The 15,174-nt window shown below is 42.3% G+C and overlaps 1 protein-coding gene across 3 annotated transcripts in view; it reads right to left on the bottom strand.

Annotated features, from left to right (window-relative positions):
* Positions 1–15,174, bottom strand: part of GDA (guanine deaminase) — a 70,303-nt gene that overhangs the window by 40,915 nt on the left and 14,214 nt on the right. For all 3 annotated transcript variants that reach the window (XM_075931713.2, XM_075931712.2, XM_075931711.2), the window contains exon 2: positions 3,692–3,780. Coding sequence is in view for 2 of the 3 variants with exons in the window: in XM_075931712.2 (XP_075787827.2) it covers positions 3,692–3,780 (89 nt within the window). In the remaining variant the exon portion in view is untranslated. The remainder of the gene's footprint in view (positions 1–3,691; positions 3,781–15,174) is intronic.

Here is a 15,174-nt window from a genome sequence, read left to right as displayed (position 1 = left end):
CGTATTGTTGATTAAGAACACTTTATATTGAAACTTTTGAAATTTTCTGTGTTGGTTTGTTCCATAAGTTACATACCACAGTTTCTGTCCCTATTGGGTGATACATGTAACCAAGCTACAGAACACATCTTTTGAATATTACAATTAAGTATAAAACTCAACATTCATACTTACCAAATATTCAAGCATTTTTGTTTCAAATTTGCTTGTCATTGCTATTTTGATAACATTGACAATTTAAATGCTCTCAAAGCATGAACACTAAAGAATTATAAATACAGTTGAATCAAAATTCATTTTTGAATTTGGATGAATATTAGCTGAATTTTGCTTGTAAGTATTATTCGCTTAACTCTGTTCAATAGTGTGAAACGTCATATATTTAAATCTGTCCCTCGGTCTTATTAGCTACCTGTCTGATGCAGACACCATTCTGAGCCAGAATTTCAAAGTGAAGTACTACCTACACTTTATACACTTCTTAACTAACTGTGGATTTTTCAGACAGGATCTATTGGCATAGCCTACTGCCAATAAAATAGATAACAGAATTCAAGCATAAACTACTTGGAAAAAAAAGAGATTTTTTTTTTACAATATTCAGAAAGAATAAGCTAGTTGTAGAGCAGTGGTTTTCAACCTTTTTACACCCAAGACCACTTTTTAAATCTCAGAACAAGCGAAGATCTACTGCCCCATCCTTCCCCCAAGACCCCACCTCTTCCTTGAAGCCCCTCCCTCTCTATTCTCCTCCTCTCCGTCACTTGCTATCCCCAGCCCTTATACACTTTACACTGCCACTTTTTTTCCCCCAGTTCTTCTGTAGGAAGACATTTTTCCAACATTTGGCCTGTCTAGACTGGACCAATTGTCAGAAAACCCCCTTCTTTTGGAAGCCTCCTTATTCCTTGTGGAACGAGGAATACAGGGGTTACTGAAAGAGCATGTTTGCTCTTCCACTAAAAAAACAAAAGAACAAATGCATCCCTGGACGCGGAAAAGTTTTTCCGGGATATCTCTTGAATCCTGGAAAAACTCCTGCAGTCTAGCCATACCCTCACTGGGTTGAGACAAAATACAGGACTATGTAGCACTTTAAAGACTAACAAGATGGTTTATTAGATGATGACCTTTCGTGGGCCAGACCCACTTCCTCAGATCAAATAGTGGAAGAAAATAGTCACAACCATATATACCAAAGGATACAATTTAAAAAAATGAACACATATGAAAAGGACAAAACCCCGTTGCCAGCTTTGTCCACATATTCACTCTGCTGATACCATTATTGGACCTAACCAAGTGAATTATAAGATCAAGAACACATTCCTGCGAATCCAGAAATATAATTTATGCTATCATGTGCCGAAAGTGTCCGTCTGCTATGTACATTGGACAAACGTCTCAGACACTTCGCCAAAGGATCAGTGCCCACAAAACAGATATCAGACAGGATCACGAAGAAAAAACAGTTTCTTGCCATTTCAACCAGAAAGGACACTGTCTCAACGACTTAACTACCTGCATCCTGCTACAAAGACCTTTTAAATCTGCACTTGAAAGAGAATCCTCTGAACTGTCATTCATGCTAAAATTCGACACTTTACATCTGAGTCTAAACAAAGGATCTAGTTATCTTACCCATTACAAAGATAGCTTCCCCAATTATCACCTCTAATATCATTAGCCCACAGACATTCACCTCCCCCCCCATCCCCCTTCTGTTGTGAAATTTGATTTGTCCTTTTCATATGTGTTCATTTTTTTAAATTGTATCCTTTGGTATATGTGGTTGTGACTATTTTCTTCCACTATTTGATCTGAGGAAGTGGGTCTGGCCCACGAAAGTTCATCAGCTAATAAACCATCTTGTTAGTCTTTAAAGTGCTACATAGTCCTGTATTTTGCTTCAGCTACACCAGACTAATACGGCTACATTTCTATTACTATTCTGGGTTGAGACAGGATGTGTGGGCTCTGGGGTAGGAATGAGGGATTTGGGTGTGGGAAGGGGTGAGAGGTGCAAGCTCTGGGAAGAAATTTGGATGCTGGAGGAGGTGGAGAAGGGGACCCTGGCTCAGGGAGGGGGCTCCAGGCTGGGGAGTGTTGGGGTACTAAGTAAGCCACAGGCTTGTGTAAGTGAGGGTGCAGGAATTTGGGTTGGGGTATGTGAGGGGCTCAGGGAAGAGGGATCCAATGTATGACAGGCTCAGATCTAGGGTCTGGGGGGTGCAGGAGTGTTATAATGCTATGGCCAGATGGGGGCTTGGTCCCAATTGGGGGTTTGTTGGCCAGGTTTCATTTTTAAATAAGACCGTCAAACACAAAAAGATTCTGCATTGTCTTTATTTATGAGAAGGGCAGGGAATCTGTTTTGAGTCAGGGGTCACTGACCCACAGAAAAGTCAGTTGGGGCCATACAAAGGAGATGCAAAAAAAAACCCAACCTCCTCCAAACCCCCCCCAAGCCTCACTAATGTGGCCCCAACTGTGCTGGTGGGGGCAGGGAACATGGTACTGGGGAAGGGTGCTAGTGGGTGCTGGGGCAGGGAAACAAGGTGTCAGTGGGGGCAGGAGACAGGATTCTGGGGTGAGGACAGGGTGCCGGTGGTGGAGAGGGGATAGGGTGCCGGGGGGGGAAGGGTTCTGCAGCAGGGGACAGGTGCCAGTGGGAGCAGGGAGTCTCCTATACCCACCTCCTCCCAGGACTCCTCTCCTCCGCCCCCTTGGTGGAGCAGGGAAGCCCCAGCACGTGCCTCCTCTGGGGCCAATTCCCCGCACTTGCGCAGCAGGAAAGCACTGGTGTGCACTTCCTCTCGTGCCAACTCCCCCCTCCCGCAGAGAAGAGTGCACCTGGGCTGAACACCATGGTGAGCTGGCCGGGCAGCCCAGCCCAGCTGCCCTGAGCTCATCCTGGGGAGGCTGCGCCATGCTCCTGCTGATCGGGAAGCCCTTCCTCTTTGCTCCAGCCCAGCTGAAGCGAGGCACAGCCTCCTCGGGCTGAGCTCAGGGAAGCTGGGCTGGAGCAAAGAGGAGCGGCTGCCCAGCCTGCTGGCCATGGCGCTCAGCCAGGGTGCACCACGCTCCACATTGGCGGGTGCAGAGGGGAAGCTGCCTGGCAGGTAGCTATGGAGTTCAGCAGATGCAGAGACTGCGCTGTGCTGGAGCAGAGGGAAAGTCACCCGATCAGCTGGAGTGCAGCGCAGCCTCCTCCGGCTGAATGCCACAGCCAGCTGGCCAGGGTATTTCAGCCCTCCCAACCCACCACACCGCCACGGCTACTCACCTGCGTTGCTGCTCCACAAATCAAGAGTGCCAATATAAAATTAGTGTGCAGGTGTGCAGTTCAGAGGGAGATGAAGATTGACTCAGAGCCCCTGTGATTGACCAGTAGATCGCGATCTACCCATTGGTGACAGGTTGTAGAGCCTAAATATGGCTTTTGAATTTGTGAAATATGAATCAGCTAGTACAATTCACTGATCGCTAAACTCCCAACTCACAGAATGAAAAAAAGCATATTCACTGTCCACTTTTAAAGCCCAATTCAAAATGTCTTATATACACATACACCGCGCTAAAAGACCTAATGCAAGTCTGCATCCATATGTGCAAACACATGTAATTCTTCAGTCATCTGGGGAAAAAACTGAAACCCAAATGACTAAATGAACTTAAATACAATACCTACTGATTACTAAGCTCTCTTATGTCAGATGCTTTGAAGCCCCACTTCTTCGCTAATTGCTCTTGTTGATCTGCTTTTTCCAAAAACACAATCTAAGGAGAAAAACAAAATAGTTAATTGTTAAATTTTACACACACACACACACACACACACACACACACACACACACACACACACACACACCGTTTAACATCATACGATGACTAAATAGCAATTTTACAATGCCTGATTTTGTTCAACGCAAACTTCTTTACTGCAGAAATGGGCTTGTATTAAAACATCTGATCCACCTGATTTCCGAGGCCTGACTTTGAAATGACAACTCTGGGTTCACTAAGCAAACCAACCCATCCTCCATCTGTAATTTCTTACGATAAATTAATGCAGGCACTATATACACTCAGGAACAAGTTTATCACTGTGTCATTTGCATAGGAGCAGATCCACCCTCACACTTCATAACAGCTGGTGTACAGCAACTCTGCTACCAGTACTGGCTTGCTCAGGACAGTTCTATGGATCCATTTTACCCCCTATGCTGTTTAGTCTTTATATCAGTGACTTTGGATTCACATCATTCTGTAAATTCATTGATGCAGATGAGAGAGTGCTAGTAATGCAAGCACCCTCTAAAAGCGGTTGTGAAAAACTATCTCCAGACCAGGCGTGGGCACTAATTTTTGATGGGAGGCCACTCCAAGATTTTGGAAAGTTGTTGAGGATTGCCCTCTTCCATGATATTAATGGAGGAGATGCAGAGTCTGGGATGGAGGCTGAGTGCAGAAGAGAATTTAGGGACTGGAGTGCAGGAGAGCCTGTGAGGTCTGGGAGGGAGTTTGGGTTAAGGAGGCAGGTGTGACCTGGGGCACAGGACTGCGGTACAGGAGTCTGGATTGTGACCTAGGGCAGGAGATGGTTGTGACCTGGAACAGGGGACTGCGGTACAGGGTTTTGGGCAGAAGGGGAATGTAATCTGGGGTAGGGGATTGGGGTGCAAGGTCTGGGATGGAGTATGGGTTCAGGAAGGGGCAGATGATTTGGGTTATGTGGGATGGGGAGCAGTGGGTTGGGGGAAGGGAAGGGCTGGGGTGCCAGAAGGAGGCTGTAGCCAGAAGACTTACTTGGGCACCTCCTGGCCAGCAGCCCAGCATACGTCTCAGGCAGCCACCCTGCCTGCCTCTACGTAGGCTGTAGCAAGCATGTGCCAGCTCCCACTGGCTAGAAGTGGCCAATGGGATTGTGCTGGGGTTGGGGGCAGTGCCCAAAACCTCTCTTTCCCCCAGCTCACAGCTGAGAAACACAAACAGCTAGTAGCCACTTTTCTGAGCAGCATGCGAGGGGCAAGCAAGGAGTCTGCTGAAGGTTTCTGGTGGCTTGGCAGGCCGAATTTGGCCTGCAAACTGCATTTTCCCTAGCCCTGCTCCAGACCGCTGAGCCCTAACACTTGTACATGAACAACCATGAGGCCAAAGTGCTATTTAAAGTGCACTTTTGTGGTCTGTCTTTATTGCATGACCATAATCCATGGTACTTTGGAGTTATTCTTAATCTGACACTGAGCTATTGCCAATACCTTCACAAAACAAGGGTTAACATCCTTCAGAAGCTTGCAGGGATGTAATGCATGCACACATCAAATGGCAGTATGTGTCCTTGTTTTATCACCAGTGGAGTATTGCATAAACTTTTGGTGTAAGGGCTCCCTCACCATTCTTAGTGACACTGAAATCAAGGCCAAGCTCAGGATTGTTAGCCTTTCTCAAATCAACACCAATACTATGTCTCCCAGTTTTGGCAGGCACTGTGCCAGCCAACATCAGGCAAGATGCTGCTGCTGTGATCCAGGAGTACAAGAAGATTCTGGCTGCTTTGGATCTGCTGATACACCAAGATCTCAATTCACTTCCACTCTGCATATCCAAATTCAAGAAGCCTTTCTGGATACATGCATCAACACTCCAGGCCAACCAAAAGGACATCAGCACTCACTGACCTGAACTGTGAGCCACTGGTGATGTTACAAAGACTTAGCTGAAGTTCCAAAACCAGAAGTTGCAGGATTCTGCCTTCCCTTTAGGAAGGGGCCAGCATCCAAATGCACTCTGACAGTGCACAAAAAGTATAGATATTTTCTCTACAAATGCAAAATCTAAGAACCACCAAATTATGACTGTGATGAGGTACAAAGCCTACAACCCATCACAGACAAACGCCTCATTCACACAGTGGTGTACAAGGGGAATCCACCTAGCTACCCTAGAAGCATCAGAATGGCTTTCAAATCTTAAAATTCAATTACTGTATAATTCAATCCATTGTTTTTCAAATGCCATATGAAAGAAACAGCAGCTCTATTGTGGCCTTACTGGAACAAACACTTGCAATATCCAGCAACATAAGTGTCAGAAGAATTGCCTAGAATAAATATAAAGGAATAAGCTATACTTTTGTAAGCAACTTTATACTGGCATAATTGCATCCACATTGGTGGGCCTGAAACATTAACTATTCCTGTTCCTAAATAAGGATGTTAAAATGTGGTTAATTGACTAATCGATGGAATTTCCATCGTCTAGTGATAGGCACTTCTGTATTCCTCCTTTGAAATGTACAAGAGCCCCTGTGGGGACTCTTGTACATTTCAAAGGAGAAATGCGGAACTCCGAGTACAGCCTCGGGCCAGCAGGAAGTCTCGCTGACTCTGGCCTGCATGAGGCGTGCCACTTTGAAACGCACAAGAGTCCCCAGCAGAGTCAGCTGAGGACTCGCCCGCTGACCCCAGGTTCCATGCTATGCTGTATGCCATTAGGAGCCTGGGGTCAGCGGGTTAGTCCTCAGCTGACCCCAGGCTCCACAGCAGCTGCCCTTTGAATCACTGTCTCCGTGCATTTCCAAGGGGCAGTGGAGCCCAGGGTCAGCTGGTGAATCTCCAACTGATCCCAAGCTCCCCTCGGCATTTCCCTGAAACCCGGGATCAGCTGGGGACTTCCCAGCTGACCCCAGGTTCTGGGGAAGTGCCACGCGGAGCCCGGGATCACCTGGGGAGTCCCCAGCTGATCTTGGGCTCCACTGCCCCTTTGAAAGGCGCAGAGGCGGCGATTCAAAGGGGCAGCCACCTCACATCTGATCCTCAGATCAGCTGTGAGGCGGCTCCCCCTTTAAAACGCCACCTTGGGTTTTCAAAGTGGCAGTGCCACACAGATGTGCAGCACTGCTACTTTGAAGTACCCCTTCCCTCCCCCCACTTTGCTGCCTCTAATAGAGGCAGCAAGGGGGGGGGGAAGATATTGACTAGTCAAAAGACTATCCAACAAGCAAATGCTTATCGGATAGTCGACTTGTCAACTAGTCTTTAACATCCCTATTCCTAAACCTATATAGTTACAGTGGTACACAAGTTATACATTGATCAGTCCTTAGAAAAGATTTAACATTGATGTAATAAAGATGGAGCAGGGAAAGGAAGGACTAGGACAACATTACAGCAAAAACCAACAAACCTCCCCCTCCCCCCATTGATTAACATGGACCAACTAGGTACCTGGATACATGGTGGTTATAAGTCAGTTTTATTTAATGAAAAAATATAAATAAGGATCTTCACGAAGAAAATAGAAAAATTTGTAAACAATCAGGAAGACTTAAACTGAAAGATTATTTTTAATAATGTCTGCACAATTTTCACTAAGATCCTGTGGAACCATAGGACTCTACAGCAAAATAAATATTTAACAATAATAAGAAAAGTGTAATAAAAATCACTGACACATCAGCTAAAGCTATGCCCTTCCCCCTTGATCTATTTGTTGATTTTAAAAGCATGTTTGGTGTGTTCAGTCAGTTCAATCAATTGCACTTCTGCAGGTGTTTAATAATCCATAAGTACTGAAATGTGTGATGAGCAATAGCGAAAATGTCAGATACTGAAGTAAAAATGGATGGGGAATGACTAATGCTAGCTGCTGAACAAAACTAGAGAGAGTAAGTAACAGGGAAACGAACTACCAGATGGTAAATGCTGGAAACAGACTTGTTGCCATGGAACAGGAGTGGGTATTTTATTCATAGCAAACCATTACTCAAGATGTTTTGAAATGATTCAGTTCTGGAACAACAAAAAGCATTACTGTAATCAGTCATACAAAATCCATCCAAGCAGGAATACAGTCCCTAAAAACAGAAAAATTAGGGAATAACATATGGCTGTATGAAAGGTTAGTCTAGAACCATGAATGAAATTAAAGCAGAGTAAGGCTGGCTTCTAGCCCTTCCCATGAAAATCAACTTAGGTCAATGAATATTCATAAACATGGATTGTTGCTATTCACCCAAATATAGGTTCTCCCCAAGGCATAACCTCCACAGCCAGCAAGTATTTTTGTACCTGTGGATAATGGATACCTAATTAATAATGGTCGCTGGGTCATGTGACCATTGACCTCATTGGAAATTGAATGCAAAATGCTGCCAAATCAGAATGGTAACATATTGCACTCGCCTTGCACTAGTGTAAATAATTACACTGGAAAATCAAGGTCTCTGTGTCTGAGAGAGAACTAGAGGTCAACCACGGACTTTGTGATGCAAGCAAATTTAATTATTTCCTTACAGTTTAAATAGGTGAATGCACCAAGAAAGCTAATTTAAAAATATGTTGTTTTCGAAGGAATTAGATAGAGTGCCCACTCTAGTACAGTTACATGATCTGAAATTTTCCAATTTGGCCAGAGTGTATTGGCTGTACCAATGACAGAACACTACATTGAAACTAGTGTCCAGTTTCAATCTAGTGCATTGTAACAGGAAGAAATGGAACAGCCCCCATGGTTAAATAGCTTCAGACAAGATTAACCCAGATATCAATGGTATTTCTGTTTGGTACTGATAAGAGATTACCAATACTTGTGAATACTTTTTGTGTTTCTGAAGCTATTAAAAATGTGGTCTGAGTTGATAAAACTCTCTGTAATTCACAACAGAAATGAAATTCTCCACATCAGAAACCTTAAGTGCTTGAAACACATCTTTTGCACTGGAGAAAACTAGAAGAGAAAATTTCTTGACAGGTCTATTTGTAGATGAGGCTCTTATTTCATCAGAGTAATAAGTTGACATCCCACACCCTTGCTTTTTTTCACTGCATACTATTTTGTATGTACATACTAGTCATGCAGTATTGTAGCAATGATTATTGCTAACTGGAAACTTGACCAAACTCCTGTTTGCGCATACTGAAGTACAGTAGTAATTGGCTCTCGACTGCTGAATAGAAGTAGTAAGTCATTTATGTACCTTTTTTAATAAATAAACCTCTCTTAAATAAGTTGTCACCCATGAGAGATGAATTTGAACATGATTTATTTCAGAGTATAACTAGTCTGAAGTTTGCAATTACCTTCCAACGTATTATTTATATAACATCCATAACCTTGCTTGGCACCTCACAGATGAGAATGCTTTCTTTCTCTTTTGGCTGTAGAAAAATGGTTTAGAGATTTTCTATAATTTTATTAATGTAAAATATGAATAGTTGAAATTTTAATAAAAATACAACCGTGTGGAGAAAGAAAATGAGAGTACATAGAAGACAATTTTTAAAAAAATCTTTCAGCCCTCTGTGAGCATAATCCACATCTACTGAGTTGACTCTTGAACAACAATGGTTACTAGTGAGTAACCCTTCTTTTTGAGCACTGCAGCTTTTCCAAACTCATGCCACTTTATATTATACCTTAGCACCATGCATTCTCTATTGAACTTGTACCATAAAGTGTCACCTGCATTTTACTTGATAATCTCTTTAATTTGGGGGCCAAGAAGCTTTTAAAAGCAAAAAACCAGAATTTCCTTCTTTCCTCTGAATACAATTTTTTCCACAAAACTCTACTGGTCAAAGGTCCAATATGGATAATATTGACCCCTGGTTCAGTTCATACATGTTCCACTATCTCACAAAAAAAACAAGGCTAGCATTTGGTCTTGAGACTCCATCACTCCTCATGCTTCTAACTTTGTCAGATTATGAGATTTAGATTTGAAAATTACCACATTAGAAAAAATATTTTAGAACAAAATAGTAGATTTTTAATATCCAAAATCTAAGTAATTTTTCTTGCCATCCAAGGTTGGTATAATTATACTAATAATAGTAATGAAAAGGAGTTTTACAAGTTTCTAAACATCAGAGGAGTGAAGTCCTGGAACAGCCTTCCAAGGAAAGCACTAGGGCAAAAAAACTCTATCTTCAGGATGAATCTTGATAAAATTTGGGGGTGGGGGGAATGACACTGCCTACAACGGCATTCTCTGGTCCAGCTGCCTCTGTGGTCTGGCATGATTTTAGATAACTGGATAGAAGTCCACTTACCATGGGTGTGGCCAAGTTTATCATGGTCCCATAAAGTTTGTTTACAGCCACCAGTCTTTGTTCTCAGTGTTCTGTGTTATTTAGTTCTAATTTACTCCTAAATGTGTTCTAAGAGCCCAAGAAGCAGGAAGTGTTGGCAATGCTGCTAGCCAATAATGACCTCCCGTGGTCTGGCAAATTCTGTCAGGTCCTGAGTCTACCAGACTAGAGAGGTCCAACCTGTACTACAGAGAATTCTTTCCCAGATGTCGGGTTGGTCGGTCTTGCCCACATGATCAGAATTTCACTGATCACAATATTTGGGATTGGGAAGGAATTTTCCCTGGGGTCAGACTGACAGAGACTCTGGGATTTTTTTTGCCTTCCTCTGCAGCATGTGTCACTTACAGGTTTAACTGGTGTAAATTATGATTTTTTTTTTGTAATTTTAATCTTTAAACCATGGTGTGAGGACTTTAGTAACTCAGCCAGAGGCTAGGCATGAATTACAGGAGTGAATGGGTGAGGTTCTGTGGTCTGCAATGTGCTTGAGGTCAAACTCGATGATTGTGATTCTGATGTCTCCAAGGGCAGGGAGATGAAGAAATTAAGACCATTAAAAAAATCTGCTAAAACCTCTCCACAATATGAAGTGAACAGAATATATCATATTGCACAAAGAAAGTAGTAGATTTTTGGCACTTGTTTTAGATGACTTATATAACTATTGAAAAGGAGTCATCTTAAATTCATGCCAATAAAATAATCATAAAACCCCACAATTATGTAATTGCAATACACATTTGAAATTATATATTGAGCATGCACAGCATTACATTCCATGAAATTGTTAGCTGCTCATTTAAAGATCAACATACTGCACATCTGTGCATAGTTTGTTAAATGAGCAACTGGTTAGATACACAGTTGCTGGCTCAGTGAACTGACTAGCTGAGATGGTCAAGCCAGCAAAGCATGTACACTATGCAAAACAAAGGACAGGCAGTGGTACTCACACAATCCTCTAGTGAAGGCAGAAATGTCTGTGAACTTCACAATTAAATTATGTTCCACTTTATTAACAATAATAGTATCACAAACTTGATTGCAAAAGGATGTTTACTGAAATACTAAGGTTGTCAGTCTAAGCATTCAAAGGTCAAGAAATTACAAAATTAAGGTTGCCCTACCTAAGCTAATGTCAGCTATAAAATAGTTAACTATAAACCTTAATATATTATTTTTATTATACACAAGATTTGTAATACAAATGAGTTAGTGTTGCTGGACCAATATTAGAGGTGGAATTTCCTGATCTTCAGTGCTTTTTGTGTGCCTGATCTCGCAGCTTTGGGGCTTCATTATGGTTCTTAGAAGTTTGCAAGAATGGGATGAGCTGTAGTGTGTGCACGGCAGTAGCTAAAAGCATTATGCCTACATAGTGCAGAGACAGGAATAATACCGTTGGGGTGAAGTGTTTTCCTCAATGACATGGCTAAAAAAGATGCAGTGTCTCTTCCCCTAATGATGGCTTCTGGGCACGGCCTTGGTATAGGAAGATAAAGACCTTGGCTATAACTCAAACCACCCACCCATCACTACTCTGAGTGTGCAGTATCACTGGCAAAGCTAGTTATGGCCCCCGCTGATGCAAAGAGAATGCAAATTATCATTCTGGAGGGTTGTACAGCTTATGAAGACTAAGCTGGAAACTCTAAAGGGGACAACAACATTTTAAGTTGGTTCCTGTGATGTGTAGATTCCACCATGGGCACTACAGACATTACCTTGCCTTCAACACAAACTGGCACTTTGTGGGCCTGATTTTCCTCCCTCTCACACCAGAGGAAATTAAGTCTTTTTGTTGTTATTTTCTGATTTTCATCCAAAACCATGAGGTTCTGTCTATTGGACCTTTGAAAATCCCTGGACATTTTGAAATTGATTGGACGGGGCAGGCCAAAGCTTATGTGATTGCTAAGGAGCCACTAGCATTGTCTGTTGCAGAAGGTGGGAGGGGCAGAAACTCACTCTCTATCCTTGAACCAGAATGTCCTGTTCCCCTGGAACACTACTCAGCTGAAAATCTCAAAGAGCTTGATAGGCCTTAGGGAAGCCAAGCCAAGCCCAACTGGATGCAAAGGAAAAGAAGATTAATTACTGCCAGTTCCTACTGCCTTGATTCCCCTCCTCCTCCCTTTTCCCTCCCTCTGTCCTGAACCTCCCCCATGTCAAGTCATGCCACCTCCATAGTGCCCACATACCCAAGTTCTCAATAAATACTCTGTTCTCCATCCCTGGCTCACATGCTAACTAAACACTATATTCTTCTTAAGTCATCTCTCCCCTTGACTCTTGCAGCCACTCATCTTTGGCCTTGCTAAGTTGTGCTCCAACTTGGCTCAGCCAAATGCTACTGCTAAAATCACCTTTCTTCTCTGTTCTGTTCATATCACTCACATCTTCATAGTCTCCACTGTTGTCCTTCTCCTTCCCAGCTGCATCTACACTGGCATCATTTTGCGCAAATACTTTTAACGGAGAGTTTTTCCGTTAAAAGTATTTGCACAAGAGAGCATCTATACTGGCATGTGCCTTTGCGCAAAAGATTTGCTTTTGCGCAAAAGCATCCGTGCCAGTGTAGATGCTCTCTTGTGCAAGAAGTTGATGTTACCTGTCTACACTGGCCTCTTGCGCAAGAACACTTGCACAAGAGAACTTATCCCTGAGCAGGAACATCAGAGTATTTGCGCAAGGAGCACTGATTTTGTATATTACAATGTCAGTGTTCCTGCTCAAATACTCGTGGCCAGTGTAGACAGGCGGCAAGATTTTGTGCAAAAGCAATTGCTTTTGCGCAAAATCTTGCCAATGTAGACACAGCCCCTGTGTCTGGGTCAGCCTTCTTCCCTACCCAGTTCCATTGCTGCTTACCTTCCTGCTTCTATTTTGCTCATGCCCCCTCTCACCATCCCTTTGTAACCTTCTCCCCATCACCTTTGCACTGTCTTCCACGCTTTCCCCTTCTGCATGGGTAAATTCCCATGGATTTTTCTTCCCATGGATCACATAATTTCCAGATCTTCTATCACATCCTTTCCCAGTATTCACTCCTTCCTACAGTGACCTCTGTGAGATTCCTGCACACAATCCTGGTGTACTCTGTGAGTCTGAACTGTCCCATTTCACAATCTTATGTTTTAATTCTTCAAAAGAAGTACTGAAATTTTCCAAATGTATAGAATATGTTTGGATGATAAGGCTAATCAAGTTTTTAATTTTGCAGTCTTTACACAACCAATTTCTCACTGATTGTAATGAGAGCTCTGCATGAATCAAAATTACAGAATCAGGCACTCTGTGAGGAACAAATACAGTGATTCAGCTAACATGTTTTGTTAGTGCAGTAACAGCAGTGAGTTAAATACTTTAAATGTCTAATTTTGCAATATATTAAGGAAACTTTTTTACCACAGTTGGCAGCCACCCAGAAGTATAGACATTTAAGTTTTTAGCCAGTGCCCTTTCAAGTTAATAAATCTTTCCATTGATTTCAGTGGGTTTTACAACAACCCTTAATGGGCCATACGAAGACTCCCGCAGTGGCACCTGTAAAAGGAAGTTAGGTCTTAATCCTGCAATCAAATCTGCATTTGATGAAAATCGATATAAATCAAAGTGCAAAATTCAGATCATAGTGAGAATAAAAAGTGAGGAAGTGTGGCATGTGTTTCAAGGGCTCCAAAGTTCAAAGTCTGCTAGTCATGTCTGTCATGCAAGCCAGACACAATTTCCTGTATTCTTTCTTCTAAAAAAAAGGGGGGGAGGGGCATGATGATGAAGATGATCTTTCCATAATTTATCTATATATACACTGAAGTTGCCACTGAAGTGGGACTCTACAAGGCTCACGGATCTACTTGAGCAAAGCTCATAGTAATATTGAGGCCCAGATTTAGTATTGTTTGAGACAATGACATTGCTTCCTCATCATATTCACAATCAGTAAAAGTAATTATCTTTTTAAAAATCAGCTCACATTGCTGAATCAATAATCCATTAGTTATATTAATACATATTTTATAGAGTACTTTTTATGTTCAAAGCTCTGTATAATCGGTTATTACTCTGTGAGTTTGTATGTATATTTTTGCTTCTGACAAGAAAAATGCCTAGGGAGACTATTCATCACTATACAAAGAATAATATGTGATTCTTTCAAAATGTCTTTTTAAAAATTATTTCTATACTAGAAGATTTATCCAACATTGCTTGGGTCTTTAAATCAATTTGTTTTGTTTTTTTAAATAAAATGAAAATGTACATTCTTCATTTAAATAATTGTTTGAGCCAGGTGAGAAGCAACTCTCCATGGCTGTCACAGCTCCAGCAGGTATAGCTGAACTAAGGGTGCATTCCCACAACTAGAGGAGATACAGGTTCATTCTAATGTGAGGAACACAGTAAACTGTGCACCTTCCCCTTGCTCCCTGATGAAGGGAACAGCCAGCAATTTTCCAATATGAATTGGTGGGAAGGAGGGCTTCAGGGCACCTGGGGGGAGGGAGGCTCAGGGCTTGGGGGCAGTCCTGGATGGGGGGAGGGTGCATCCCCAGCTAGCCCTTTTCACCTGCCTGGTAATTCTATCTCCTTTCTGTATGGATTTATGAGAAGCAATACTATTCCAAGAATATCCCATTTTCCTGGAAAAACCAAACCCTCACCTTTCTTGAAGTTATGATAAGAGGTGGCATTTGGTGAGCCTAGAGCTCTTACTGCTTAGAAGGAGTTCATGAACAAATTCTCTCAAATATACAGCGGACTTTGTTTTACTGAGAATGGTAAATCCAACTTAAAAACTGGAGAAAATATGTATGGTCCAAATTAATTGCTGTTGTGAAAATAAAATGATCTATATATCATGTGCAGGTCCTTTCCAAAAGATGCCAAGTGGCTTATCCTGTCTATAGTTAACTCTTTGAATTACCAGTTACATCTATATAACACCTACCTATCATAAAATACTTTCTTCTGTTGCTTCCCCTTGTTTCCCTAAAGACTTTCAACCTTTTCCTAAAGATTTGCTGTAAAAGAGTCTGGAACATTTTCCCCATTATTCTTTGCAGAAAATGGACACAAG

Source organism: Pelodiscus sinensis, chromosome 6, assembly GCF_052426305.1.
Source record: "Pelodiscus sinensis isolate ZL-2025 chromosome 6, ASM5242630v1, whole genome shotgun sequence".
In the NCBI taxonomy this organism is placed as follows: domain Eukaryota; kingdom Metazoa; phylum Chordata; order Testudines; family Trionychidae; genus Pelodiscus; species Pelodiscus sinensis.
The sequence above is the reverse complement of the archived record's forward strand: the minus strand, read 5'-3'. Positions and strand labels throughout refer to the sequence as shown.